The 25,460-nt window shown below is 42.0% G+C and overlaps 2 protein-coding genes across 2 annotated transcripts in view; one reads left to right on the forward strand and one right to left on the reverse strand.

Moving 5' to 3' along the window:
* Positions 1-672: 672 nt before the first annotated feature.
* On the reverse strand, positions 673-7,968 carry CIAO2A (cytosolic iron-sulfur assembly component 2A). The gene is made up of 5 exons (XM_082061058.1): positions 7,758-7,968; positions 4,357-4,521; positions 2,970-3,019; positions 2,152-2,197; positions 673-1,136 (listed from the first exon to the last, which is right to left on the reverse strand). The coding sequence occupies exons 1-5, from the start codon at positions 7,882-7,884 to the stop codon at positions 1,039-1,041; spliced, it is 486 nt and encodes a 161-aa protein (XP_081917184.1). The 5' UTR covers positions 7,885-7,968; the 3' UTR covers positions 673-1,038.
* Positions 7,969-14,842: 6,874 nt separating this feature from the next.
* The window catches only part of SPG11 (SPG11 vesicle trafficking associated, spatacsin), a 29,733-nt gene continuing 19,115 nt past the window's right edge, over positions 14,843-25,460 (forward strand). Inside the window, exons 1-14 of the mRNA XM_082061055.1 lie at positions 14,843-14,982; positions 15,115-15,260; positions 16,477-16,623; positions 17,910-18,088; positions 18,257-18,433; positions 18,899-18,970; positions 19,220-19,347; positions 19,996-20,174; positions 20,639-20,846; positions 21,348-21,551; positions 22,433-22,539; positions 23,311-23,456; positions 24,320-24,481; positions 25,243-25,309. Of these exons, the coding sequence (XP_081917181.1) occupies positions 15,224-15,260; positions 16,477-16,623; positions 17,910-18,088; positions 18,257-18,433; positions 18,899-18,970; positions 19,220-19,347; positions 19,996-20,174; positions 20,639-20,846; positions 21,348-21,551; positions 22,433-22,539; positions 23,311-23,456; positions 24,320-24,481; positions 25,243-25,309 (1,813 nt within the window). The 5' untranslated portion in view covers positions 14,843-14,982; positions 15,115-15,223. The remainder of the gene's footprint in view (positions 14,983-15,114; positions 15,261-16,476; positions 16,624-17,909; positions 18,089-18,256; positions 18,434-18,898; positions 18,971-19,219; positions 19,348-19,995; positions 20,175-20,638; positions 20,847-21,347; positions 21,552-22,432; positions 22,540-23,310; positions 23,457-24,319; positions 24,482-25,242; positions 25,310-25,460) is intronic.

The following is a 25,460-nucleotide window of genomic DNA, read 5'->3' on the forward strand; positions in this document are numbered from 1 at the left end:
CACAGAGGAGCAGGTCCTTAAATCTCATGAAAAGCACAAGGCCACAAGGTTCTCAGGGATGTGGGGTAGTGCCAGGATGGGTTAAGGGTTGGACTCCATGATCTTGAGGGTCTCTTCCAACCAAAATGATTCTGTGATTCTAAATATCTGCCTGATTCTTCAGGGAAAGGTAAATCTGTGGTCAGGTCCACATCTGCAGCAAAAACTGTGCCCAGGGAACCTCTCCAGTGAGAAAACACACGACAGCTGATGGCAGATTAACGAGGGAGCAGTGAAGAGAACCAGGACAGGGGAACCAGAGGAACGAAGGCTGGGGGATCCTCTTACCTTCCACATCACAGGTGAGTCATAAGAAAAAAAGGATCAAAGTGACAAGATCTTGGCACAGGAAAGATTTACCCTCAGGGTGACTACAGTGAAAGCCTCCAGAATCAGAAACATGTGCTTAACAGGGAAACAATTGCAAATATTTACCAGGAATAGTGTCCCAGTAAAAATCCACCTTGTTCTAGTCCAGTCCCTTGGTTCCCAACTCTTTTTCTGAATTATTTTCAGCTTTAATGTGTTTATCAAAGATGAGAAAGTTGCATTAAATGTTTCCTTCTCTTAACAAAATCTAAATCTAAGCTTAAAGAGAAAAAAAAGGAAAATTTCTGAACTCAGAAAGCAGCATTTCAGTACAAGAATTGGTTTTATTTTTACAGTGCAGTGATTGAAACAATGTAGAAATTTAACTTGCAAAAATGAATTTATATCACAATGTCCATCAGAAGGCAATACAGATGTGCTGTTTTGTTTTTAATCATAAAATATTTCTCTGGACACCAGAAATTACAAACTCTTAACACTATACACTTCACTTTATTTTAGAGAGTAATTAATCATAATTTAAATCTATCTTATAAACAATTTCTTTTAAAAACCATGTGGAAGATAAAAAGAACTCAAGTATTCAACTCAAGGCCTTGATTATTTTTTTTTAAACAAAGATATTTTTAGAAATGTATCAAAATGACAACTCTGTGGCGATTACAGCTCCTAGTCGGGCTCCATGACACACTGCTCCACAATTTCGCGCAGGTTGGGATTCTCCATCGCAGCTGCTACTCTCTCTTTGTCATTGATTTGCTTGTTGACTGCAAAACATCACATGAAAAGTTGAGTCAGAAGCAGTTTGCAGTGTAACTTACACATGGGACAAATGCAAGAGGGATTTTCCAAAGCCAGTGAATATCCAGCTCAGAGACTGAGAAAACGTACAACAACAGCACATTGTGTCAACTTTTCTATTTTCTCTAGGTGGAAGATATTATTTGTGTAATATCAAAAACTGAAATTAGTACAATAGCTTATCAAGCAGTGGACAGACAGACATTTAAGTTGCGTGTCTGTGTGCCAGGCACAACAGAAGGACGACAAGCCCAGGAGAACATGAGGGTGTTCGGGAGTCAGTGCTCACAGGACAGAGAATTAACAGGGAAATGAAAGCTCAGTCGCAAAAAACAACCATCAGAAACCAAGATTTGTGTTACTTTTCTGGTTTAGGAAAAGAATGTAAGATGCATTAATGACGTGTCTTAAAATCAAGTCTGACATTTGTGACAAATTAGCGCTCCGAGTTCTCCAGGTTCAATTTCTTATAATTTTCATCCAAAGAACTTATTTTCCCCATACAAAGATATCTAATGCTTAAGAACCCAAAAGCTTGGGGCGTTTCTCGGACGAAGGTGTTCACAGCTGGTTACAGCAGGGATCGGCTACAGCTTGGAAAGAATTTCGGTGTCCTCTACATTTTATATGTTTCTCAGTCAATGTTTAAAATATTTTTGTTATGATGGTGGTGTTAAGATAGTAAGGTCAACCAGTCAGAAAGTTCTTCATATTAATTATTCAGCAGCACAGTAGCAACTTCTTTTGTTATAAAGACAACACCTTCAAGAACTGTGAGGTTTTTAGTTTTAAAAAACAAACCAACAAGAAGCAAATGTTCACAGTACCAATACAGCTTCTGAAACAGCCTCATCTACAGTTTTCATTTTAAAGCTTTAACAGGGTATTCATTTCTGAAAAGGAGAGGAAGGGAAGAGAAGGGCTTTTCAAGGAACACAGAGCCAAGGGCTAAAGCTGCACTCACTCCTAAGCTCTACTTACTGTCTTCCTCTGTGGAATGTGTACCCTCAGAGATGTAGATTTCCAACTAGAGGAGAGATTGTTCATGTTAGATGCATACATTAACAATTAAATCTACACATTACAAGAAGAAAAAAAATTGTACAATAACCATACAGTGCATGTAATTCATACTTTTAAAAACGTTCACAGAGGGATGAATGACAAGAGCTGATCTTGGAATTCACTGCATCACAATCATAAGACAATCTCCTCCCAATCTTCTGAACTCTTCTAATAAACCTGTTCTGGAGATTGTCCTGGCTGGGCGATGCCCACACAAGGCAGTGGAGCTGCCCCGGGCTGGTTTCTGACAGCGCAGTTCTGCAGCAGGGCTCGCTCGCAAGGGCCGGGCCGCTGGGACAACTCAGATATTCCAAAAGGTACAGTGGAGTCCGTAACTATTAATATTTTATATTTATGATGCTTAGATATATTGAAACATTGCAGAAGGCCAAATTCATTTTCCCCAAGGCAAGAGGATGACTTTGACTCTTTGTAACCCCGGGTTTGAACACAGCCTCTCTTCTACCCAGCAAGAACCGAATGCGAGCTGGTGAGGAAAGCCCTGGCAGCACAGGGAAGCTCAGAACCGCAGCGACAACTGGGCTTTTGTAAAGGAAAGGAAGAAGCACAGTTATTCACAGCTCCCTCCGGGTGCTACACTGGCACACGACAAGCTTTACAAACAGCCCGTCCTCAACCCCAGCTTGGGAGTTACCCCATCCTACAGTAAACACCCCGAGAGAACCTGGCAAGGATTCACAGAGGTTAAAGCAATTCCAGAACAGACACTTTACCTTATGTCGAAAAGGCAAACATCTCTGCAGTTTTATTCTTAAACAAAGGCCTGTTTAGACAAAACAGATGGGAGATTTTCTTGTAAAATTCAAGGTTTGAGGTGCAATTTCAGAGAATCCATATTTAAGAATAAAAAACCACCAGTATAATTTACTATCTTCTCCTTTTGTATTCTGAGCAGCACAAACCACAGAGACTAAATAATCTGTGGTTTGACCCTTTGGGTGTAGCTGGTCAGTTAAGCTCATACCTGCCTTACAAGTTTAGGAGGTCTCTGGTCTCTGAACACCTAGAAACACTAAACACAGACAAATCCTCCATGTCCAGCTTTCTTCCACATCTCTGACAGTGTCCTGGCTGCCACTGTGGCCTCATCTGTACTGAGAACAACACTTTGTTCAGTTTCTAACATTTATTAAAAACCAAATCCAACATAAATCACTTGAAGAACACAAGCCTGCAGTGACATGGGGGCTATTCAAGCTCAAAACTTCACTGTTTAGTGTCTAACGTCCAGAGGGAGCAGAGGAGGTTGTGGTTCATCTCTGGGAGCGAGATCCCAGTTTAAGATTTGACGCGTACATCATTGATCCTCAACCCACTGATGTTCCAACAGGGTCAAACTAGGAATAAATTGTTATTGTTTGGCAGGCTGATGCTTTCCTAGCTATACTTTACGTTCTACCTAAAGCTACAAAGGCTGATTTGGGCATAAATACATTTACTTCTTCATTAAATTAAAGACTTCTTTTCCCTTAAATCTTTATAATAGACTGAGAAATTTTAGTATTGATATATAAAGGTAAGAGTTTCTAACTTTGGTACACTTAAACAAATAATTCCAAAGATCTCAGACATGATTTTTCAGATGTGATCTCCCCATAAATAACAAGGAAGAAGCAAAACAAGTCAGTGTAGATTCTCATTCAACTTAATTGCTTTCAAACCCCTAACACTCTGAATTTTTTTTTTTTTGTATTCTTGGATTGCATGTGGGGTTATTTGTACATGTATGGAGAATAGTCCACAAGGTAAGAGAAAGACAAGGGAAACAATCATGAAGTTTTAACTTTTTCTTTAATTTAAGAGCTTAAAAAATTTCAATTTAGCATTACTAAAATAATTTGGAGAATATCAAGAAGGAATTCTGTACCAGATTTGAGAGCTTCTCTTTGAAGAGTTTCCCTAACTCAATAAAAACAGAAGGATGTCCCCACATTTCTTCTGTTTTGTTTGTCTGCATTACGAGTAGGGTTCTCAAGATGAAATTCCTGGTCAAACTGCTAGCAAAGCAATTCTGAATTTTAGCTCAGTCTGATGTTATTCAGACAACCTAAAATTAACTTTATGCTCATTGTTACAGATTTAATGAAACAGAAATCTTACCGATGAGAGTAGCCAAAGAGCAATGAGGTACTGTTGGTGTAAACCTGATGATAACCAGATATTCATCTTCACCAATCTCTTGCACTTCAACACAGCTTTCCGTCACCACTTCCAGTTCTTCTAGAGTATTTGGTTTCTCTGGGTCCCGGATAGTACGGATTATATCTAAAGCAGAAGACAAGCGACCAACAATCAAGTAGCTATCCTGAAGTTAACAAAAAGTACTTTTATTAGAAACCACCTTCCCAGCATTGTTTCTTTTGCTCCTCTTCAGAAAAGGCAGAGCTGGAAATGTCAGTGACGCACTAGAAATCGAACCACGCCTGCTAAAGGGTAGGTATGACCTTCGGAACTAAAGGTCACGTAATATCAGCCTATCCAAAAGACACCCACTGATGCTGTATTTCAGACAGGTTTGCTTGCTTTTCAGGTTTTTCCAAATCCACCTTACTACCAAGACAAGCCAGGTTTCCTTCTCAGCTGCTTCTCTCCGCTTTCCAGCCCATGCCTCACAGGTAAGATTTTGAAGGCATCTTAAGGAAAGCCAATACAAAATAATGCACTAACTCATAATTATCTGTATCAGTGGGCACTTCCTTAGCTTGTAAAATGTGGGGATCAACTGGTTTTAACACACCTGCACAGACAATTATAAGCAGCATTGCCTTTTCTAGAAGCAATCTCTTCTGGATTAGCTTAAGGAGATTTCATCATGCAGTGAAACAATTACATCTATTGTTGCTTTTCCATAGAGCGAAAGGTTTTAGAGTGATATTCAAAAGCAACAATATTTGACTATAGTATGATGCACAAAAGAGTGTATGAATTCACTAAGTTTCCCAAGGGCCTGAAAACACAAGTCTCTGCATTTCAAGGTGTTTGCCGAGTGATGTCGCAGAGGAGGAACTGCGATGGGGTCTCCAGCCTGTCCACATCTGTCAGGCATAACTTGGAGAGACAATTGTTTCGACAGCAAAAGCCAAACCGCGGAAGTTCCCAGCTGGCACCTCTCACTCACTTCTGCCTGGTATGGGGTTGTTGCCCCTTAGAAACACAAGTACAAGCATTTCTGCTGTAAATCAGGTAATTAAAGGGATACAGGTTTACATCAGTTAAAACAACAACAAAAAGTTTTTAAAAAATAATGGGGAGGTATTTTTAGCTAGGTATAGTGATTTTATTTTTCGTGTAGCCCTCCCAATAACTCTACTACCACAGCCAACTATTGCAAAAGCAAATGTGACCCCAGCCTTCACCATGGGCAATGACTTCAGTCTGTCCCAGGTATGGACAGACCCTCTCAGATCCTCACTCCACAGCTGCCTGGCTGCTCTTGGTGTGTTCCTGCCACGGGCAGGGACCACGGGCCCAGCACACGGGGCTCTGGTGTCACTCTGGTGTCGCTCTGGCCCTCCCAGGCAGGCAGAAAAGCCGCCAGCAGCAGGAGCGGCAGTTCGGGTCTGTCTGGGCTCTGTCTGCACAGACACACCCCGAAGTCCCTGGCCCTTGAGCAAGGAGACTCATGCTTGTGCAGCTGTGCAAGCTCTGGCTGCTGGCACTCACCTCCTCAGAGCTCTCACCCTCCTGCCAGTGCCGCTCTAATCACTCTCAAGATGTTCAAACCATAGAACAAAACTTGGGAAGAATGAGAGAACGGAGCCCCATCCCCTTATTTCCAGGGAAGGAGAAAATTCTGAAGCCCCACCCTCTGTTTCTCTGTCTACACTATGATGCTGCTGAGTTACAAACCCAGAAAACACAGTTTGTTCTGTCTTCCCGAAGAACTGGTAATTGCCCCTCAATTGCATTGGGGATCATGAAGGTAACAAGCAAACAAACTGCCCAGCTTTATTAGAATATTTACCAGCAAACTGATTAGTAGCCTCATTTGTCAGACCACTAAAAAGTATTTTCACCTTTTTTCTGTTGTTCTGTCTCTAGTATCACGTTTTGCTTCCAGTCTTAGCAAACTGCTGAAGCCTAAGCCAAACAAACCTCAATGAAAACAGAACAACTACTTAAAGAAAACATTTTTGATCCTGCGACATCAAACCCCACTTGATTTTAAGCAGAGGAATTCTCACTGAAATGACTTTTGATGTTTTATTCATAAGATTAGAATAGTTCCATTGGAATAAACCTGTGACGACCTTCTTGTTCAACTGAAATGACTTTACACGTACATACAAGAGAAGTATCTTCACATACACATTTCCTTGTAATTTCTGATACAGTTCTTCCTCTATTTTTAAAATTTGTACTCCTTCCATGTGAAAAGGCCCAGTTAAACAAGAAATCAATTACTTCAAGCAGTGAGAGCAATACTAAAGTTGATTTATTTCAGCAGTATTTCATGGATGTCTCTGGCCTTTTCAATATAAATTTTACACAGGGACATGATTTAGTTCTGTAAAGATCATGCACAAGCTTAACCCTTTGGATGAACTGAAATCAACAGACTACTCATATGCTGAAGGTTCATAACCCAAATTATTACTTAGAACCACTGATGTTTTAAAGTATCTATCATTCAGCATTGCTCGTTTCAAAACTGACTGTTTCCTCTTTTGTTATTTTTAGATAAAGTGTCTCTTCTGTGCACAGTGTTGCATAGAATCCTCACTCTACTTCTAATTGCCTACAAAATAACAGAACTTTGAAGCCTGGCACTGTTTTTGGGATCCTCCAAGATCCTCCATGCAGCACTTCCAGAGGTGAAATCCTCCCCGTTTTACAACAAGCTCAGTTGTTCCGTAACAGAAGCCTCCACGTTGCTGGGCTGTCCGGCTGACCTGTCCGGAATTACTCGCCTTCCCAGGTGTGTCCGGCTCCTCTTGTGCCTCAGGTGGTGACACACCAGGGTAAGTGTCCTCACGAGGGGCAGCGAGCCCGGAGCCGCCCAGCCCTGCCCGCAGCTGGGAGCAGCGGCACCGGCCACGGCTCCAGCGGGACATGGCGACAGTTCCCCGGGGATCCCAGCGGTGACCGTGGGACACGCTGCATCCCAAGGTCACAGCATCCCCGTCTGCAGCCCTGGCCGGGGGCTGGGAGGGCCGGTCAGCACCCAGGGCTTGGCCCTTCCCCTTCCCTGAGCGCTCCTGGGCTCCCCAGCAGCCCAGGGGTGACCGCACACGCCTGGCAGTGACTCCAGGTCCCACATAACCCCGACATCCGTCCTGTCCCGTACCGGGGCAGCCGGCCCCTCGGGAGCCCCCGCTCACCCAGGACACAGTTCCCCGCCCAGGGCCGGGCTCCCCCCTCACACCCGGGGGCACAGAACCCGCCAGGGCCCCGCACGAACCGCGCCCCACAGCCCCTCGCAGGCCCCTCACGACCCGTCATCCCGCGGCCCCTCAGCCAAGGCACGACCCTTGAACCCCCGACAGCCCCGCGACAGTCACCGTAAACCTCGAGCGCCTTGTCCTGCTCCATGGCCTGGCTCCGGGGGGCATGGCAGCCCCTACGCAGCCCGGAGTACCGCAGCACCCTGCTCAGCGTGTGCGACAGCAGCCCCAGCACCAGCGACATCCTCCCGCTCCGCCATGGGAGAGCGCGAACTGGGCCCTCGCGGCCACCGTCCGCCGCCACCGCCGCCAGCGGGAAGTTCCTGGTGGGGCGGGGCCAGGCTGCTCATGGCCTATGGGCGGGGTTGTACTGTGGATGCTCCGCCCGGGGCGGGGGGGGGAGTGGGCGTGTTTATTCCTCAGCGTTGCCGGGGTGGCTTTTCCCGGGGGTCTCTCTGCGCTGCCCGGGGATGCTGAGCGGGTAGTCCGCGGGGGCTCAGCAAGCCCGGGCAGCGCTGCCGGCTCTGGGCAGAACCGCGACCCCAGGTACTGTGATGAGCATAAAGGCCCCCGGCGGCAGTCGCCTACCTTGAGCTCACGGAGACTACAACTCCCAGTTCGCATTGCTCCACTGCCCGCCGGCCCTGGGCTGCGGTGCCTGCTGGGAGTTGTAGTCGCGCCACGGCATTGGCCAGCGCTGTCAGCTGATCCGAAGGAAGGGTTCCCCGTCCAAGATGGCGGCGAGCTGCTGCGGGGCTGGGGGCGGCGGCTCTGCCTGAGGAGAATGGCGCGAGCGAAGCGGGAGCTGCGCGTCCTGCTGGCCGCCCTCTCGGGGGAAGCGCGGGGCTCCCTGCGGGACGCGGCCCTGGTCCGGCTGAGCAGGGACCAGGACGCTCTGGGCAGCCTCCTGGTCCCTGGTGGGATCTACCTGGAGCCGCTGGTGCCGAGCGGAGGCGGCAGGGCCCGGGGCAGCGTCCTCCGGGGAGACTGGGCTGAGTAAGTGGCGAGGGGCGGGCAGGGGAGCCCGGGGAGGGGTTCCCGGTGTCGCCCTACTGCGGTGAGATCGGCGGGGGCTGGGGACCTTCAAACTCTGCCTTGCAATGGGGCACCCTCCGCTTAAATCCCGTTGCTGGAGAAGACGTTGATTTATATCTACTTACTTTTTTAGTTGTGGGTGTAATCATTGCTGTAGATCAAAGAAAAAGAAGAAAAATCGTCTGGTGTTGTCAGGTTGCTGGCTTAAAACTTCATAGTCCCCTGACTCCTTGACTTCCTTGTCTGCTGCTCAGGGGGAGGCTCTGGTGTGTGACATTCAGTGGTCACATGAGATGTTTTTATTTTGCTTTAGTAGCTTTTAGTGCTGAGTCAAACCACAGTCACATTGCATTTCTAAACGCCTGCAGTGTCACGCAACACCAACACTGTTCCACTGCTGTGGTCTCATGTTCCACTCTGAGCTGTGCCCTCTGCCAGCTCCCCTCTCGCCTGGAGAGCGGCTGTGCAGAAACACCTAAAGACTTTCTCAGCCTGAGCAATGGGGAGGCCAAACATGTTGAGATGGACAATATGCTCTGCTTCTCCCCAGCCCACAGTGCTGCTGTTCCTCCTCTTAAAAGAAGTCCTGGAGCAGAGCATCACTCATGTGGCACGTGCCATGGATGACTAAAGGAAAGAAACACACAAGGATAGAAAACCTGTGCTCTTGAGAGGAAGAGGAGGGGGAATTCCTCAAGCACTGCCTTGTGTTGCAATCTCTGCTAGGGATGAGATGTGTTCTGGTATTGGAAGGGGATGGCAGCAGAATCTTTACTGCAAACAATTCAAATTGTATTGTCCATCATTAGCATGCTTCCAGAACTGTTCAGATTATGAAATGTGGAAAAAAAATAATGTCAATAAACATACTGAATGTTGTGTCTTTAGCTTCATGTGGGAGAAATCTGAAGATGATCTGCAAGCAGCCAAGACAAAAATACTGGCTCTTAATAAAAGCCATGAACTGTTTGTCTATGAAATCACTGTAGAAGATGGAAAATACAACCCGATTTTCCTGCACAGTTGTAAGGAAGACACACTTAAAAAGCTCCTTGAACTTAAAAACATTAGTGAGTAAATTTTCATGTGTTCCATATCTGAAATTATTACAAGTGTAATTCTGCTTCAGCTGGTGAAACAAAGTGAGGCCATAGGACTTAACACCAGGGAGGTGTCACATACTGTCACACTGATTTAAAGCGATCAGTAGCAGTAATAATGAACTTGAAAAACAATAGAGATATTTCTGTATTCAAAGGTGACGTTGTCAGGGAGAATTAAAACTGTTGCAGGGTAAGGTGTTTGGATGATACAAAGTTAAAAATAAACTCTAATAAAACATATTAATGCAACACTGCTACCTCAAACTTTCCATTTTATATTGGAACTGATGGGAAGAAAGGGTAGAGTGAGGGCTTTTCACTGATCCTGTCAAGACTGCTCAAGTGTTGAACCTTGTGCAACTGCAGTGTGCAGTTAGAGTGCACGGTCTTTCCAGGACCTAGACTGCTGACGTTTTACATATTCGCAAGCAGTCTTCGTTGCTAAGAGATTTCCGAAGATTGTGGTCTCTATTTTCAGTTCAGTCTGAAATATTATTTTGTGATGATTTTTTGGTGTTCTTCATAGTATTGTCCACTTTAAAAGCCTGCACTGTTTTAGGAAACTGTTCTAAAATTAATGCTCCTGATGTAGAAAGTGAGATTTGAAACACATGCCACTCCCATCCTCAATTCCAGCTTGCATTAGATGGTAGCAGTGGCAAGGAATTTGAGCTGTAGTTTTCTTGAGATATCTTTACAAATCAAAAGTACCATACTGCTATAATCTTAAAATATCTTTAAATTTACAGGTCTGTCTTCAATTTTCTCTTTGAGGATACTGTCTTTTCGAAACAACAAATGCAGACTTCTGCTCAATAAGCTCGTTGTTGTGCATCTCACCTTTCCTGGACAGGACTCGCCCTTAGAGACGTGCGACTGCTTCACCCTCGATTTGCCACCACGAGTTTTGGACAGAATAACAGATACACACTTCTGCAGGGGGATCCTGTTTCTCTTAGATAGCTCTGGCTGGATTTGTATCCTTTGCAGCAGAGATTAACTCCCAGTGTAAATGAGCTGAAAGAACAAAGTAGTTTTTCTTTTCTGTCAAGGTTAAGCAGAAGTTTATTGAAAGAAATTCAGGCATCTGTTTTGAAGATGCTTTCAGTGAAGGGGTTGTGTGGCAAAGTGGTTGTTAGTGTAGTAAAAAAATGCCACAGTCATATTAAATGTAGTTTTTCAGCCTGACACTGGAAATCTGTTTCACAACAGAGTAAAGGTTTTCAGTGGTCTTGATCTGCAGATCTGTGCATAACAGACTCACATCCACTGTCACTAGTCTTGCTTTTCTTAATGAGATCCTTTAGAAATAACAAATACGCAGGGAATCCCAGCTTGGAAACCAGGTACCTGTCTCTGCGTTCCAAAGAACCAAAGGTCAGACCTGGCAGACTGTTTCACAAGGTGCTCAGCTTTAACCTGCTCTTTGTCAAAGCTTTCTGACACATATGTAGAAACATGCAATAAAGACAGTTACTTTTTCCTCCTAATTTTATAACTGTCAATATATATCTGTCCCATTTCACTTCTAAGTAGAAATTAGCTCTTTTGAGATGGCGCAAGCTGTGAGTTTGTACAGCACCTTGCACAATTCACTTCTGATCCTACCTGGGCTTAGAACGCTCTTGTAAAACAAAAACTTCTGAATGTTTGGTTGTGCAGAGATTGGCTTGGACCACAAAGTTACCAGAAACTCACCATTTTCCTGTCGCAGGGGAGTGATTTTAGGGTTCTGCTTGCTGCAGAACAATGCTTAGATTTTTTTAAAGAGAAGCGTGACCTTAAAGAGTTCAGTGGTGGGTTTGCTCTATTATTCACTGCATGGGGGAGATATACCAAACCAAACATCATTTACCTTCTTTCCAGGCACGTGTGTTCATTCACAAAGCAAATCTCCAGGCATCTTCTCTCCCTGAGGACTGTTTGCTCCAGGGGCTGTGTTTTGAAGCTCCGGAGGCAAACTCTGAGGCGACGTGTATATCCATCACGATGCAAATGTTCAGGGTTCTTCTTCCCCTGATAACTGTTAGCTCCAGAGACTGCACTTAGAGCTCTGAAGGCAAAGTTTCAGGGGAGACCTGGAACCGCATGCAAAGTAGACTTCCAGGAAACAAAATTTTCAGGAAAAATATTTTATAGAGTAAAATAGCAAGATGGCTGGTTCAAGCTGGGTACCTGCACAGAGGTCCGCCCAAGCATAGAAAACTACAAACTTTTATATCTTTACAGACCATTCACACCCAGATTCAATCCAATAGCGAAATTTCACCACCAGGTCCCTTGCTGCCCATTGGACCCCTTTTCCCTGACTCCACGTGGCCCTTTGTTTTGTTCAGCTGTAGACATTGGTTTTGGTCCATATCCGTGAAGGTGTTGTGTTGTCTGGACAAATCCTTTCTTCTCAGCGAAGGGCAAAAATAGGGCCTGCTCTCCAGATGTCTGTGATGTCTCCGTGTTAGCCTTGGATCGTTGTTTTTCCCAGTCAGTCCCATTTTTCCCTGCAAAATGCAAGTTAGACTTTATCTTGCAAGTGTTTAGTGTAGTCTATGGTTACTTTTGGTAAATACAAGCAGGAGCTTACAGCTTAAAATTTTAGCAAACCTAGTCTACCGAGTAACATGAATCAAAGAGTACACTAAAAATCATACAACCTTATATCTCTAAATAATCCATTGCACTCAGTATGCATCTACTTAAGCTAAATGACTAATATTGAACTTAAATTGGGCTCATCCACTGACCTCTGAGTAGTAAAACCATTACCATACAGCTCCCTTATTTAGCAGGGAGAGCTCAAAGTAGGCCCATCCAGGCTGTTGTATCTATAGAATGAAGTGGTTGACTTGTAGTCAAATTGCATACAGTAGGAAAAGTCTGCACGAGACTCCCTGTGCACAGAAGCCACTGGCGTTCAGTGCGCTGTTCTGCTTCCCTGTGGGTCTCCTGGAGGGAGTTCTTGGTCTTTACCCCCTCTGGAGCCTGGGCCAAACTGCTGCTGGTTCGGCTGGCAGGCGGGAGGGTCGAGTGTATCCGCCACACTTTCCCCTCTCTAACTTCGTTTTTGTTGGATGGTCTGAGGCCTGATGTTTTCTTTGACGCTGTTTAAAGACGTATTTGACTCTTTTGATGGTGCAAATCTGGCAAACATCAACGTAGTGCTCTGGCAGGCTGGAGACAGGAGCCCGGCTGTCACATCGCCACTCGCTGCCGTGACAGTGTCGCAAGATCTCGGTGTTGCTGTGGTCACCAGCTCTTCCAGCTGCGCCATCGCGGTGGATCTAAACATGTACTTCAGGTGTGTTTGCAGCAGAATTCTGAAAGGAACATTTTGAGTACAACTGACATTAAAAAGTGCCTAATCTGTGTCCTGTAATAGTTGAGATGCAGTCAGCTGTTTTTTTTAGTTCTGGCTCTGCAGTAGAGCAGAAATTTTATATTTGTTTAAAGATTGCATATTATTATTATCTGCTCCAATTTATGCTCTGTAGTTTAACAAATAGAAAAGCTTTGTATTGGACTTCCTATTTTTTTCTAGGAAGATTAGGGTACGTGCTGTCAGTTAGTGCCAGTGGTGGCTGGTAGCACCTTTGAGAAATACTGTAGGGTATGGGATTATTAAACTGTTCTGATACAGCTTTACTGATTTTGCTTGGTAAATTAGGACTAGGTTGTAATTTAGAGGTGTTGTCCACCTCAAAGGAAATAACATCGGGTTTTGATGGCTTACCTGGATACATTTTTATGAATTCTATTAATCTGAGAGAAAACACCTTCACTGGTAGCTCCTGGAGGAGTTGAACATGAAGGAAAAAAATTCTTAAGTCATCTGAGGGAGGTGAAGTTTAATATTGATTTCTTTACAGACAGTTCCCCGGGCATTTGCTCTGTAAGAAAGATCCTGAAAATCTGGCGGTGAAGCCTCCGGAGGGACTGGACGAGGATGACCTGGCCAGTTCTGACCGGAGCATGGAGCTGTTGGCACGGCCTTTCCGCACAGACAGGTACAAAACCAAAATACTTTTGCAAACAGGCTGGGGTTTGCCTCCTTTACATTCTTGATCAATAAACTACTGATTATTTTTTTTTAATTGTAGCTGTGGTGAATAAAATCAGCTCATTCTGCTTTAAATATTTTGAATGTTAGAATGATGTTAGGAAATGGGCCAAGACAACTCTAAATATGTCACCAGACAGCTTCCAAGTAGTAATTCCTGTTTAGGGTGTTACCTTTAGTTTGAACCAGTGTTGACAGATTTTTGTATTCCAAATACTTTACAGTTTATTGTGTGTTTAGCACAGGTAAGTGCACGTGGACTTCAAAATATTTTGTGTTCATATAAAACATTTTAACTGTGTTGTGGCCCTTAATATTAGAGGCATTAATACTACTACTACTACTGCTAATTATTATTATTATAACTTTATGTGAATATAACAAATACTCAATTCTAGAATTAATTTCATTCTACTTTTTTTTAATTGACAAGGGCATTTTCTGTGAGGAAAATAAAATTTTCTATTAAAAATGCTCAGCTTCATGGACGTTATCAGCTAATGCAGCTGCAATCATTCAACTTGGCTGCAAACTGTATTTAACTAGAAATGAGCAGGAGATGTTAAGGTTAAAATGCAAGAATGGATGGAATCTGTAAGGTTAAAATGCATATTACTTACCTGAGGAAACTTTAAAAATTGTTTTAGCTGCATTGCCGGTATTGCAGGTAACTTCTTTCCCCGCAGGTCCTGGAAGGCACATTTGTCCTCGCTGCGTGACACAGTAAGGAGAAGAAAACCAGGTTCTCCAGACTTGACAGATGACTTGAATTTACCTTGGTATCAGTTTTTTACCCATCTTGAAGTTCATGACCCTGAATTCTATGAAAATTCAGAGAAGTTGGTGGCTTTTGTTCCACATGTTGTTACATGGGCCCCTTCCAAACGAGGACAAAGCTATGGTACAAACCTCAGCGATGCAGGACGGCAATGGAAACAAATCCCCGTGGCAGCACCACAAGAAGTGGTGAAACTGGAGTGTAAACTGGTAACCAGCGTTACCGCCCTGTTTGTCATGTTAACCGATGACCAGGGACTGACTCTTGCTCTCTGGGATTTGGAGTCGCAAGATGTGACGCATTACCACTTTGGTAAAAATAGCGTTTACGTGGATTGCAGTGAAGAGGTGCCGTTATGTCTAATTCTGACAGGTGAGGTGGTTTTTGATATTATATAATTGTTCTGATGTAGGCTTCTGCTAAAAGCTTTTTTTGTTTGTTTGTTTGTGGTGCTCTTCTTTCCTGACCACCTGGCTTTAATTATGGTTTGATTCTTTTATTCAGAGCGTGGTCTCTCCTTAGTTCTCTTTGGCTTAACTCAAGAAGAGTTTTTGAATAGATTGATGATCTATGGCAGCGCTGGTGTTGTAGACTCTGTTTGTCGTCTCAATGGATGGGAACAGTGTTCAATTCCAGTACATGCGCTAGAGGTAAAAAAATTTGTATCTTACAGGTAAAAAGATACTCTTTAAAGTAATGAGCGCACTTTAGCAATGCTAATGGTGATTTTAGAAACAATTAAGAGCATGACTCAGTAACCTGGGGCAAAAAGTAGTGGTTTAGTTATTAAATAAACAATAAAAACCCCAGGTAACCCAGATGAGTAACCCAAAAGAGGAAATACAGCAACAAAGTAAATGCACATTTAAAAAAAGAAAAGTTTTAAGCTAACCAGTGCTCAAAACTCCTTCTGTCCACCCCATTCAATTTGTTTGCAGGTGTGATCATGGGGAGGGAGCTCAGCTGCAGGTGTTTGGTAGAGCTCTTCTGGTTCTATTTAAAGAGTGTGATGGAAAGGGAGTTGGTGGGGGGAGTGGTGTAGCAATTTTCAGTTGCTGTAAGCATATTCAAAGTCCTGATTCTCACAGTATTTATTTTTATTTAAAATCAAATTCTTAATTAATGGTTAGATTAACATTTTGTCTCTGAAGATATGGGGCAGGGTTTCTGCAAAGCAGAAGGAGCATGGCGGGCACTGAACAGGTCACCTTGGTACTTCAGGCTACAGGTGTTTCATATTTAGTTTAAATTTCTTCTTTTTTTCTGTGTGTATACTTTGTTACTGAGTATGAAGGAAAAATGCTAGCAATAAGTGTACAAAATATATTTAATGCATGATTGTTCTACTGCATGTTTCTCTAGGCAGGTTTGGAAAATCGTCAACTAGACACAGTAGACTTGTTTTTAAAAAGCAAAGAAAGTCTTTTTGATCTGGCTGCCCCCTGCCCTGGAGCAGAGCAGTCTGCTGGTGGTGTGTCCCAGTCTTACCTCAAAAGTAAGTCAAATACTTTCAGCTATGTGGAGCTTTCCATTTTATTGCCTTTCTGTTAGTGGCTATGTGTAAAAGCAGATTGAATTGCGTGTGCTCTTGTGCGTTTGGATATTGCTATACTGCAACTTCTCTACTTCTGGAAAATAAGAGAGAGATGGTGCATAATATGTGAGGTTTTTTGTTGTGTTCTGGTATTGGCATTTGTGTTATAAGCTTTTTTTATAAAAAGGCAAAGCATGTTACATATATCATTTGACACATTTTAGAAGATTTTTATAGCGTATCTCTATGACTTTTAACTTAAATTTTAAATGTGTGTGATCAGTTATATGGTAGAATGCAGATGTTTTAACTTTTTTCTCTAAATATTGCAGATTTGGAAGAGCTGAGGCCAGCTTTAAACTTACTTTGCTCAGCAATCAGAGAAAATGATATGGACCCTCACTTTTCTGAGCAGCTGCTAAGCCTCACATTGACTTTCCTTACCAAGCAACTTGAAGAAGTTTTTGTGTACACAGAAGGTAAGATTACTCATTTGGAATTGTATGTAGTAATGTAATTTGTCATTGTTTAGGTGAGTAAGAACAAGTAATCTTTTAAATTAAAAGCCTAAATTTGCCTAGAATTGAAACAAAAAAAAGCACTGGAGTTAAGCGAATGAAAGATGTTATTTAAGGGGAAACACAAGAAATTAATCTGAATCCAGTGTCTGTGTTAAGCCAGACAATTCTGACCAGGCTCTCAGCTCAGGGCGCTGTGACTGGGATCATTTTGGGATGCACAGGACTGGCAGCACGGGGCTGTCGGGCCGTTGCTGGATACTCGATGGTCGTGCAGTTAAATGGCATGAGCTTATCCCTCAGCTGCTCCTTCTTTTCTCAGTGCCACCACTTGATATATTCTGGCACAAATATTTATGTGGCTGTGGAATGGAATAGACTAGTTTAAGAAACTGATACAGCTGAAAAAATAGCCTGCCAGGTTATTTTTTTTATCTGGAGCATTTCCCAGTCTGATTTACTGTGTGGTGACACGGCGACATGTCCCAGCGTAACCCAAGGGGTGGCACAGGAGCAAGGAGCAGTGGCTGGAGATGGCAGCGCATGGTGGGTTATGCTGGCACTGCTGCCGAGATGCTGCTCGTTCAACTACAGCCTAGAAGGTTACAAGAAGAGAGTCACAGCTGTGGAGTATTGAAATGCCAGAATTGCAGAGGAGAGCTTTGTTCTTGCTGGAGAACGCTGTGGGGAGTTGGCTGACATGGCCCAACATACACTCGCTGTCCTGCTGTTCGGGTCTGAATTGGGTCTCAGAGCTGCTTCTTAGTCTGAGGACCAACACGTTATATGTGTTAAGCTGAACTGATTTCTTCCAATAGTAAAGGTGCAGACTGTTAACTCTTATTCCTAATAATTTTTTTCCTGCATGGTCTTTATAGCCTTTGTTTCTTACTAAATGAACGTTACATTTAGATGTCCCTGCATTTTAAATGGGATTTATCTGACTAATAGTCAGTTGGATTAATTAAAAAAAAAAACAGTTCTTGTAAACTTGTGTCTAAAGGAGAAAACATGTGACTGAGGGCAGGGGGATGTCTCTGGAGCCCTCCAGGGCTGTGACTGTGCCCTGCAGTGTGCTGGGAGCGCTGGGCAGTGTCAGCTCTGCACGGTGAGGCTGCGCTGGGGGCCGATGTGCTCCATCCTCACGGCTGCTCTGGTTATTAGTCAGAACGCAGTCAGCATTGCAAAGCATAAAAACGCTGTGGTGTTCTTTTCTGTTTAACTGATACCTTGGATGCTTTTGACAGAACCCGATGAATTCCTGCAGAAGGCTGCAGATATTTTAACTGATTACATTATTAAACTTAGAAAATTTCTGAGAAAATATCCTCAACCACAAATAACCACAGGACATACAGGGAGAGATCATGAAGAAGACTTACCTGCATTAGAGGAAAGCCACATATGGGAAAAACTGACACCAGAGGTAAAAATGAGTAATCCTTTTTTTACTAATCTTATTAAATATATTTAAGGAAAATATTAATATGAAAATGTCTTTAACCTATTGGGGAAACAAGTCAATACAGGGATTATAAAGGTAGTGACAACGAACATTGATGGGATCAGTTTGTGCCATTTTTTCCCCTTTCAGGAAGTCATTGCTGAGGCCATCTTAAGCAACAAAATACCAGAGGCCCAGATCTTCTTCCAAATCCATCAGCATCCTGCTCAGAATTTTCCAGAACTGATTCAGACAGGTTTGAACCTGGTCTATGACTGTCTTCTGAAAGATGATACCAGAGAGGCCTCAGAGCTTTTGAGAAATATGGTGAGAGGCGTTCAGTGAGCGTTTAATACTGATCATTTAATACTTTGCTATAATTAACAAAACAAATGCTAAGAGTATGGAGAGCATTTACCTGTCTAATGGATGTATTGATTTTTACCATATACATGTATTACAGTGAAAATTAACTTGTTTTAAAGAACTGCTTTGATCCCTAGTGCCTTCAGAATGCTGAGGGTGCCTGTTTAGGAGTGATTATTGACTGATGTCATGACCAGCAAAGTGCAAAGGTGATTCTGGCAAGTCAGGTGTTACAGGGTACATGTTTTATGTCCCATTGCGCAGGTCACTGGATTGTTATGACACCTCTAGTAAATGGTGACGTGAATGTCACAAACATGCTTGTAAAGCTTGTGTGCTTTTGGAAGAAAGCAGGTGCGTTTATTTTATCAACCTACAGCTGCGTTTGTACAGTTTGCATACAATGAGTATCTTCTTTTTTGTTAGGGCTTTGATGTGAAGGAAGAATTCCGTAAAATATGTTTCTACACAGTTGATAAACGTGTACGAGATTTGTTGGTAAGTGTAGAAAAGGCTTTTTGTCTGGCTGATGTTCTCAGGTCTGAAGCCTGTGTGTGCTGAGAGAGAGCACTGGACTGAACACACTGTCACAGTGGAACAGACAGGTTTTGTCCCTGCATCCTTGCAGCGTAGTTGCTGAAACATGTCACTGACATGCCTGTATTCTTTTGTACTTGAAGTTAACTTTAATATATTATGAGTAGATAAAAATTGTAATTGGAGGTAATACTTTAATTTGAATTAAAGGTGAAAGTTTTACGAGAAGAAAATTATTTTTCTGAAAAAGAGAAGAAAATGATAGACTTTGTGCATCAGGTTGAAAGCTTTTACTCGGAGTCCTTCCAAGAAAATAAAGAGATTCAGTCTCTTTCCAGGTAATGTGGGTTATCAGTTTTATTATTAATTAATAACATTAATGGGATTTTTAAATATACTGGCTTCTATGTTCCATGTGATTTACTGCACTAACAAATCCAGTCTTCTGTAATTTCATTAATTTCACACTGGTCTTCATTTGCAGAAATAAGGATCAGTGTGGGAACCGATTACTTTTCTCATTAATGTAACAATCGTTGTCGTGTTCTTTCGGGACTAAGTCATGACTTGGTGTAACCGAGGTCTTCTGTTCACGTCATCAGCACCATAAATGCAGTATTTTTAATAGCAAAGGATATTAAATATTAATGAAATACGTTCAGATGTAATGTTTGCTGTATTTTTGATATATGATATCCATAATATAGCAAACTAACTTAGAAAAATCATTTTATTACTAAATAATTGTAAAAAAATTATGATACTGGTCGCTTGCTATGTCAGTTTTGGAAAAATGACTTAATTCTTTGCCCACTTCTCTCACACACAAACTTCCAGCTGAAGTAAGTCCCTCTACCGCTTGCAGAACTCTCTTCAAAATGGACCAGCAAAATTTGTTGATCCTTTCATCATCTTCTCTTTGTTAGAATGTGGTTTGTTTTGTAGAAGAGTACTGGGGAACGTCCTAATGCAATATTTCATTGCAGTTGGAAGAGCTGGGGAAAAGAGCAGGACTTTTCCAGACATGCAGCCGTCCTGGACTCGCTGTTGAATTGCAACAGACATCGGGTTCAGCACCGGAGGGTCAGGATGGTGTTTGACTGGGCCCAGAGCTGGGATGAGCTTACACAGGAAATGATTCTTCTCCCCAGAAAACCACCCCAAGGCAAGTGTTCTAGTACCAAGGACCTAACTGTGAATTAAAAATCTGTTTTTTACGTAGTATGTTGCAGTTGTGTAGGAATGGCATTGGTAGAACTCAAGTTGTTTGCCACCACAGTAGGTCACTTATTTTTTGGTCAGTGACAATGGGTAAACAGGGTGTTTCATCCTGTTGTGTTCTGACAGGGATTTCTGTTTTTCCTATAGATAAAAAATTGGACCTGGCTGGAAGGGACTTGTCTAATGCATGGGTACTTGTTGTAAATGTTCTATTCTGCTATGTGCTATAGAGCTTATTACTCAGTAGTATTATACTTATCTTCTCCAACATGAAACTCTAACAAGCTGTAACAGTGTATTTACTCTCAGCTGTTCGTTAAAAATATGTACATGTATTAAAAATATCAGTATTTCCTTAAGGGAGTGTGTGTTTGTGCTGGTTTCATCAGCTTGCCTTTTGAACCACAGAACTCAAGATGTGCAATCCTGAGGTTCTTTGGAGGCATTTGACAGCCCAGCACGATTGGGTTAGCATTTGTTCATGGATTGAAGAATCTGAGCCCAACCAGGCTTTGTGTGGACAAGAGAACTGGCCTCCTCTCACTCCAGACATTATTGACCAGAGCACATTATGCAGCAGCTATATGAGAAACGATATATTAAACATGCTGGCCAGGTATGTGCCCTTAATGCATTGTACATGTGAAGCCAAAATCAGATATAGAAATACATGTAATAAAATCTTTGATACATATTAACTTTTATGTTGTATTTAGTGCTCTTTTTGAAACAGTACAAATCCATTAATAAATTTAATTTTAGTCTTATACTTGCACTTTGCATTTTCTGCAAGGGTAAGAAACAGGAGAACAACAGGAATCTGTCAGCCCTTCAGCCTTTCACAATGGTTCTATTCCTGATGTGCGTTTTAATGCAAGGGATAAACTTCTAAACACATTTCACTCCTCACGCCTCGTTCTTCACAGTGAACTGTAGTAACTGAGACGTTGTCTGAGCACTGTCAGACTTACTTGGGCATGTTAATTTTGCCTCAGTAGGGAAGTAATCCCCTAGAAGGAAAGGTCCGCTTTACAACTTTGAGCTGAAAACACCCTTCAGCACTTCCTAAAGAGAGAACCATCTAATCAATGTGTGTGCTTTTTGTCTTTTCTGATAGAAAGGGGATTTTTGTCTGTTCTGAGTTGGAAGATTTTGAACTTCTGCTCCAAAGACTGTCCTACGTTGGGGGAGTACTGCAAAATCCTCCCCCTGTTCCGACATACAGTGCTGCAAGCGGTTTGGACTTCCATGCTCGCTTTGTCCTTCACTGTTTAGAACACAATTTGCAGTATCTGTTATACACTTACTTAGACTATTACAGGTATGAATGTTTTTAAATTTAAATAATGCAGATTTAAATAATGAAACACAATTTTAATAGTTGGCAGTAAGAGTTTTCCCTGGCCCTTGCTGTTTGGCGAGAAAGACTACTTGCGTCATAGTGGTGGCATTGAATGAAAGATTGTGGGACAGTGTTTTAAGTTTCATTCTGTATTTTGAAACTCTATTCACATTTCCAACATTAATTTGTATGTCAGTCATCAAATGATTATAGTTTTAATTAGTATAATGTTATAAGCAATACGATCTTAAATGGGCCAAACCAACTTGTTCTTCAGAAACTCTCTCACTTGAGCACAAGTACGAGTTAATTCTTGATACATTCACAAATAAAGACATTGCTGGTTTCCGTTTGAATTAGGATTAGTTAGAATTTGAAGGAGAAAGAACTATTAGGTATAGGAACTGTATGAAGACCTCCCACTTAATGAATACTTTGCAATTAAAATTTCTTAGCTGTAACTGCAGTCTAATAGTGTAATTATTAAGAAGGTGAAGTAGACCAGAAAAAAGCCAGGAAATCTTGTTTGTTTGTGTAATCAATTCTAGTTTGCATAAAATATTTAGACCGTGCAGAGTGGTATTTGTGAATAGAGTCCGTTCTTTGGGAAGTGTCTGGGGTTCTCAGGGCTGGAAGCTGCTACTGTGATTTACAGAAACATCACCTCCGAGAAGGGACCTGTCAGAGTGGCTCTGTCAGCTACAGCCGTATGTTGTGTAGAGAAGAGTGATGTGATTTGCCTCCTTCATGAGAATGGATGAAATAAGTCACTATAGCACCAAGTCAGATGCTCTTTATTTTCAATGCAGCATTATATTGGGGCAGAGGATGGTTACAAATACTGTGTTTTCACTTTCCAGTTTAAGTCCTTCAAATTGCCCAATTTTGGATAAGAAGGAACTGCATGAAGCTCACCCCTGGTTTGAATTCCTCGTGCAGTGCCGAGGGGTGGCCGCTAACCCACGAGGTAGGAGGGGATCCCGCCTCTGTGCTGCTGGATGTGTGTTTGGCTCAGCTGGGTTTAATTCTCTGTGCTGCTGCAAGCTCTTCATTGAGCCCAATGCCAAATCATTTACATGTGCATCAGTTCCTCATCTCTATAATGCAGATTATAATTCCTACCTAAACTGTACATAGAGATTTGGAGGCTGTAGATATGTCAGAATTGTTTTGCCTATGAGCATCATTGCCTTCGTTTTGATTATATTCCTAACAAGTTAAAAAGGAGAATTCATAAGAAAATACATATACTGTTAAAATTAAAACTTCCTGTACTCCTTGTGGTTCTTCTCTGCTCCTTGGATCATGTGTTTGTTTTTTGTTTTAGTTATTGTCATTGAAAATCAGTAGAATTTCTGCCCTTAACTCATTTCAGGGTTTTTTTTAAATGTTTCATCTTTTGGAGAGTCGCACTTTAACAAATTATAAAAATAAGTCCAAATGAAGCTTTTCCGGAAAGTGTGATGAGTATAGGATAAAAAATTGAACCAGTACAATGCTAAACTGTGGGACTTGATCCAAATCAATCTTTGTAGGTAAAACTATGGATTGAAATCAAGGAAAGCTTGGTAAAATTTAGAACAGTATCTGTATTTATAAGTAAATTGAGAAAAATCACTATTAACAACAAAAAATAGAAAATGCGTCTTTTTTCATAGTTGTAGAACAGTTTTAATATGTGATTGGATAATTTAATAATGTTCTTGCATGAAATTAAACCTTTTGTTTTTCTTTTAAGATCCGAAGATGATTTTTCAGGCCAGTCTAGCAAACGCTCAGATCTTGATTCCCAGTGCCCAAGCCGGTGTGAGCAGCATGCTGCTGGAAGGACGGACGCTCCTCGCACTTGCTACTACCATGTTTGCACCCGGAGGTATTGATCAGGTACTGTGTGCCACAAATTACTGATGAGCTTGTGGAGAAATTCTCCCAAGGTGTTGAAAACTCAAAGGGATAGATTAATAAATATGCTAATGCCATCATATAATTTCTTTTCACGTAAAAATCTGATTTTGGTGTTGCATGTGTCAGTGTGAGCTGACCCGATGGAGTGAGTAGAGCGGTTGGAGGTTACGTGGCTTAGAAGCAGCAAGACACAGTGGCTGCAAGTTGGAGTCATTAACTCCTTTGTAACAGTTACAGCTGAGAGGGTTTATAGGCACTTGTGTTCCTCAAATCGTTTTAGTTTGCAAAAATGTTTTCAAAAACTTTTAAAATTGTGTGCCTGTATTTGTTAGACAAATATCCCCTTTTATAGTAACTTGTAGTCTTAATTTTCATGCATTTTAATTAATGAAGCAGTAGGTAACTGGACTACTTTTCTGCTTGGTAGTATTCAGCTTCCATATTTTTATTTTTAAATGCTGGAAATCTGGGCACATATCAAAAAAAGTCAGCTTGCTGGTTACATTGTGTTAACCAGTTGCATTGTGTTGTAGATATCAAAAAGCATGTTATAAGCAATTATCGTTTAAAAATATGAATGCTTGTTGAACCACGTGTTGAAACAGAATTTATTAACACAGAGAGCTTTTTGATACATAGCACAGGAACCTAAGACATCAAGTACCGTTGAAGATACGTACAATAGAACTTAAAAGGATTTTCCAGGAAAAAATATTGTCCCTGTGTTGTCGCCATACGTTAAGTTTCTGTGAGGCAGTTTGGCACATTCAGACATAGTTTTGTTACTATCTTAATGCAGTTTCTTCTTCCTAATGAAATAATTTTGCTTCCTTGCAATGTAGGTTCTTCAGAATGAAGACACAGAAAAACCTCTAAAGAAAGTTGATCCGCAGCTCTTAAAAATGGCCTTGGCTCCCTACCCCAAGCTCAGAGCTGCTCTCTTTCCCCCGTGTACGTCTCATGGAATTTTGCCACCTGACATCTCTCTTTACCACCTTGTTCAGGTATGAAGTGCTCCTTGGTAGAACTTTTGGGCAGAACAAAAGCAAACTGAGAGAAGCTTGTTTTCAGGTAGAGCCTGGAGGATGGGGACTATATGTTCTTTTCTTAGAATCCTTAATTTGGAGCTAAAGCTTATAGCTTCATTCTGAACTGTCTTTTAAAATGGCATCTAAATATTGTGAGTCTGCTCTCCCCCTAGTCCCCCCAGCTGTGTGAAAACGTCTGCAGTGTTTAGCTTCAGCAGTCCTGGAACGTCAGAGAAGTGATGTTCTTGCAGTGTTTAGTGGGCAGGTTGTTGAGTATTACAAAAATTAAAAAGTTTTGAGTTGTTTAAGGGAAATTGAAATCTAGATTTAAAGGATAGCATCTCAGGGAATGTCATGACACATTTCTGGGCAAATGCCATTTACTGCACATCTGTGGTATAAGGTAAACTGAAAGTTGGAAGAAATGGTGTGAATTATTCATTATTAGGGAAGTGTTAACCTTGCTAAAATCACAGTTTAGCAAAATACTTCAGCATGTTCTTTCCCCATGTTCTTAGACCAAAGTCTAAGCCTTTCCTTGCACTCGTTTGTGTTCTGATCCTGCGGAGCAGACAAGTCCATACCTTAGTGAGAGAGCTGCACAGATACATCACTGCTCCACAGCAGCACTGGCCATTCCTGAGTGCCTGCTACTGTAGCTCCCTAAAATGTTCTGTAGTCTGGTCTGATGTGAAATTTTTCAGCTGTTTCAATATATTTTGTTTCTAATCTTTCAGTCATTAGTGCCCTTTGATCCCACTAAATTGTTTGGCTGGCAGTCAGCAAATACTCTTGCTGTATCAGGTATGTTACTTCCAAGTTTTATATCCTTTTTTTAGCCTGAGCACCAAGGATGAAATGCCTTCAGTGGAATGATTTAGCAGCTAAACTTATTCAAAAGACCATTTAATCTTAAAAAAAAAAAATGGAATGTACTAATTTTTTTTAATTAAAT

Source organism: Streptopelia decaocto, assembly GCF_964273445.1.
Source record: "Streptopelia decaocto genome assembly, chromosome: 9".
NCBI classification, from domain to species: Eukaryota; Metazoa; Chordata; class Aves; order Columbiformes; family Columbidae; genus Streptopelia; species Streptopelia decaocto.

Coding starts and splice junctions, on each gene's coding strand:
- CIAO2A (XM_082061058.1), bottom strand. CDS start 7,884: ATGTCGCTGGTGCTGGGGCTGCTGTCGCACACGCTGAGCAGGGTGCTG. Junction 4,522..7,757: donor CAAGGCGCTCGAGGTTTACG/GTGACTGTCGCG, acceptor CTTCTGCTTTAG/ATATAATCCGTACTATCCGG. Junction 1,137..2,151: donor ACATTCCACAGAGGAAGACA/GTAAGTAGAGCT, acceptor GATGTTTTGCAG/TCAACAAGCAAATCAATGAC.